The sequence below is a fragment of the Dipodomys ordii genome, unplaced genomic scaffold (genome assembly GCF_000151885.1).
Source record: "Dipodomys ordii isolate 6190 unplaced genomic scaffold, Dord_2.0 Scaffold40, whole genome shotgun sequence".
NCBI lineage: Eukaryota > Metazoa > Chordata > Mammalia > Rodentia > Heteromyidae > Dipodomys > Dipodomys ordii.
In genome coordinates, this window is record NW_012267256.1 from 14,410,357 (window position 1) to 14,413,077 (window position 2,721).

The following is a 2,721-nucleotide window of genomic DNA, read 5'->3' on the forward strand; positions in this document are numbered from 1 at the left end:
AGAGCGCTCGCCTTGAGCTGAAGAGCTGAGGGACAGCGCCCAGGCCCAGAGTTCAAGCCCCACGACTGACCAAAAAAAAAAAAAGGTTAATGAGAATAGCTTTGAAATGTACTGTTCAAAAATGTTACCTGTTTCAACAAATTAGCAAACATTTCTTGCTGAAAATGAACCTCACTGAAGGTTATGGTTCACTGCTCAGTCATTTTTCAGATAACTCCTTTAGGAGCCAAGGCTGGAGATGCAACTTGCTAACCGGGTATTGGTTTGTAGTTTGGATAGCCTAACTCCCAGAAGCGGTCCACATTGCTCCTGCCTGATCACTGTTACCTAACGAATTCAGTATGTTACATCAAGAACATTTAGCAAGAGTCGACAATTTAACCTTTGGTTGGATAAACTTAACTAAAAGAAACTTTATTATGTAAGATAAATGCTAAAAGAGAATAAAGTAAGATGTTGCAAGATATGCAGGATTGAGAACCAAAAGAACTTTAAGAGATAAAGTAAAAGCACTGGCCAAGAGCCAGTGGCTCACTCCTGTAGAAGGCTGAAATCTGAGAGGATGGAGGTTCATGACAGCCTGAATAGGAAAATCCATGAAACTCTTATCTGCAATTAACCATGAGACATTAACCATGGAGTTGTGGCTCAAGTGGTAGAGCACTAGCCTTGACCAAAAATTGCTCAGGCACTGAGTTCAAGCCCCAGGTCTGGCATAAATAAATCTACACACATTGGGTTTTTCTTTAATCAAATATCAGGATTTCTTTACACAGAACAAACAGGGAATAACCTAGATGTTCATTAAGAGGGGACTGGCTAAATTTATCATAACAGATTCAGCAAATCCATCTTCTAGAAGCAGAATGCAATGGACTTTTGCCCATTGCCATGAGGAAAGATAGGCCTAATACTTTGTGAAAACACTGGTGCTGAGCAGAATATATGGTTACATAGTACATACAGGATATGCACCGAAGTGTCTGAACATAAATAGGTGTTTCTAGAAGGAAACATACTTTTCCTCTCTGAAGAGTGGGAATGAGGCAGGAAATGAGAGAAAGCTTTGTGGGTTTTTTTGTTTGTTTGTTTGTTTTTACTGTATGTACTTTTCTTCCATCTATCTTATCCAAGCCTTTTTCCTTTTTTTTTGACCCAAGTAAAGGCACTATTTTAAGCAAAGATTCAAAATGATTCAAAATTAATTTCAACATGAGTTCAGTTTTGGAAGTAAAGGTCAACATTTAGGTGGTGAAGAATGAATTGCATGAGCTGGGAATGTGGCTTAGTGGTAGAGTGCTTGCCTAGCATGCATGAAGCCCTGGGTTCGATTCCTCAGTACCACATAAACAGAAAAAGCTGGAAGTGGCACTGTGGCTCAAGTGGTAGTGTGCTAGCCTTGAGCAAAAGAAGCTCAGGGACAGGGCCCAGGCCCTGAGTTCAAGCCCCAGGACTGGCAAAAAAAAAAAAAGAATGTACTGAGGTAATAGTTGTTGTTGGGATGGTGATGGTGTGTGTGTGTGTGTGTGTGCTTGAGTTCAGTGCTTTGTGTTTGCCCTTGGCTTTTTTATTCAGCTTTTTGTGCTCATGGCTGGCACTTTACCACTTGGGCCACATCTCCAGTCCATCATTTTACTAGCTATCATTGGAGATGTGAATCCCTTGTTTGTTTCTGTCTGGGCTTGCATCCACTCTCCAACCCTCACGTCTCAACTTCCCGAGTAGCTTGGATGATAGTCACGAGCCACGCACAGCCAGCCAGTGGAGAGGCCATGACTCACTCCTGTCATCGCAGAGCCTGGGAGGGGGAGGCAGGAGGATTAAGAACGCGAGGCCAGCCTGAGCTACCTAGTGAGACCCGGTCTCAAAAAAACAAGACAAAAATAGACGTCTTCAGGTCGAAGTTACACGCCGCACAGTCACCCACGGCCAAGCACACGAGTCCACGAAGGAGGCATTGTGCAGAGTTACAAGGACGCATTCGACACGAGCAACACCACCATCTTTTATGTAATCACCGACACGGATCGCTGTCGTCTGTATCTTCAGAACTATCAGAGGCCGGGGGGCGGGGGGGTGTCAAAAGCTAAACCTGTTTCGTGCTGGCAAGTAGGGTTAAATAATAATCGGCTTTGAGATGAACGAAGACAAGGTCGGAGCTACAATCACCCAAGGGTGGGGGGAAGGGGAATCAAAGTAAGGAAAAGAGCAACCCGAGCAGAGCCAGACCGGATCCCTACGAACAAGGACACATGGAGACAGAAAACAAGCTCTGCTCGATGACCCTCCCAAACACACACACACACACTGCGCACCCCAAAACAGCTGCGAGGGGGCGCCTCCCCGACAAAGCCGAGCGCTTTCCCTTTCTTGCCATCTGTGAACTTGGAGCTAGTTATCCCCCCTCCCCGCTGACCCCAGGCTGTCCACCCAAACCGGAAGTTTGGGGGTGCGCTGTGCCCGATCACCCCCTCCCCACTTTCCGCAGACCCCCGGGCCCCCGGCCCTCCGCCCGCGAAGCGCCCCGGCGCGCCCCGGCCCGATTCCCACCTGTGCCCTGCAGCATGTTCTGTCGCAGCAGGTCCCCGCTGGAGAGGTGCTTGAGCTCGAAGTGCTGGGTGATGCGGGACGACACGGTGCCCTTGCCCGAGCCGGGGGCCCCCATGATCACGGCGCGCAGCAGCCGCGCGGACGCCCCCATGGCGGTGGGCCAGCAGGGGC

General features: G+C 48.2%; 1 protein-coding gene across 1 annotated transcript in view; it reads right to left on the reverse strand.

The window, feature by feature from the left end:
* Positions 1 to 2,715, reverse strand: part of Ak3 (adenylate kinase 3) — a 24,320-nt gene extending 21,605 nt beyond the window's left edge. The window contains exon 1 of the mRNA XM_013018476.1: positions 2,551 to 2,715. Coding sequence (XP_012873930.1) covers positions 2,551 to 2,701 — 151 coding nt within the window. The 5' untranslated portion in view covers positions 2,702 to 2,715. The remainder of the gene's footprint in view (positions 1 to 2,550) is intronic.
* Positions 2,716 to 2,721: the final 6 nt, after the last annotated feature.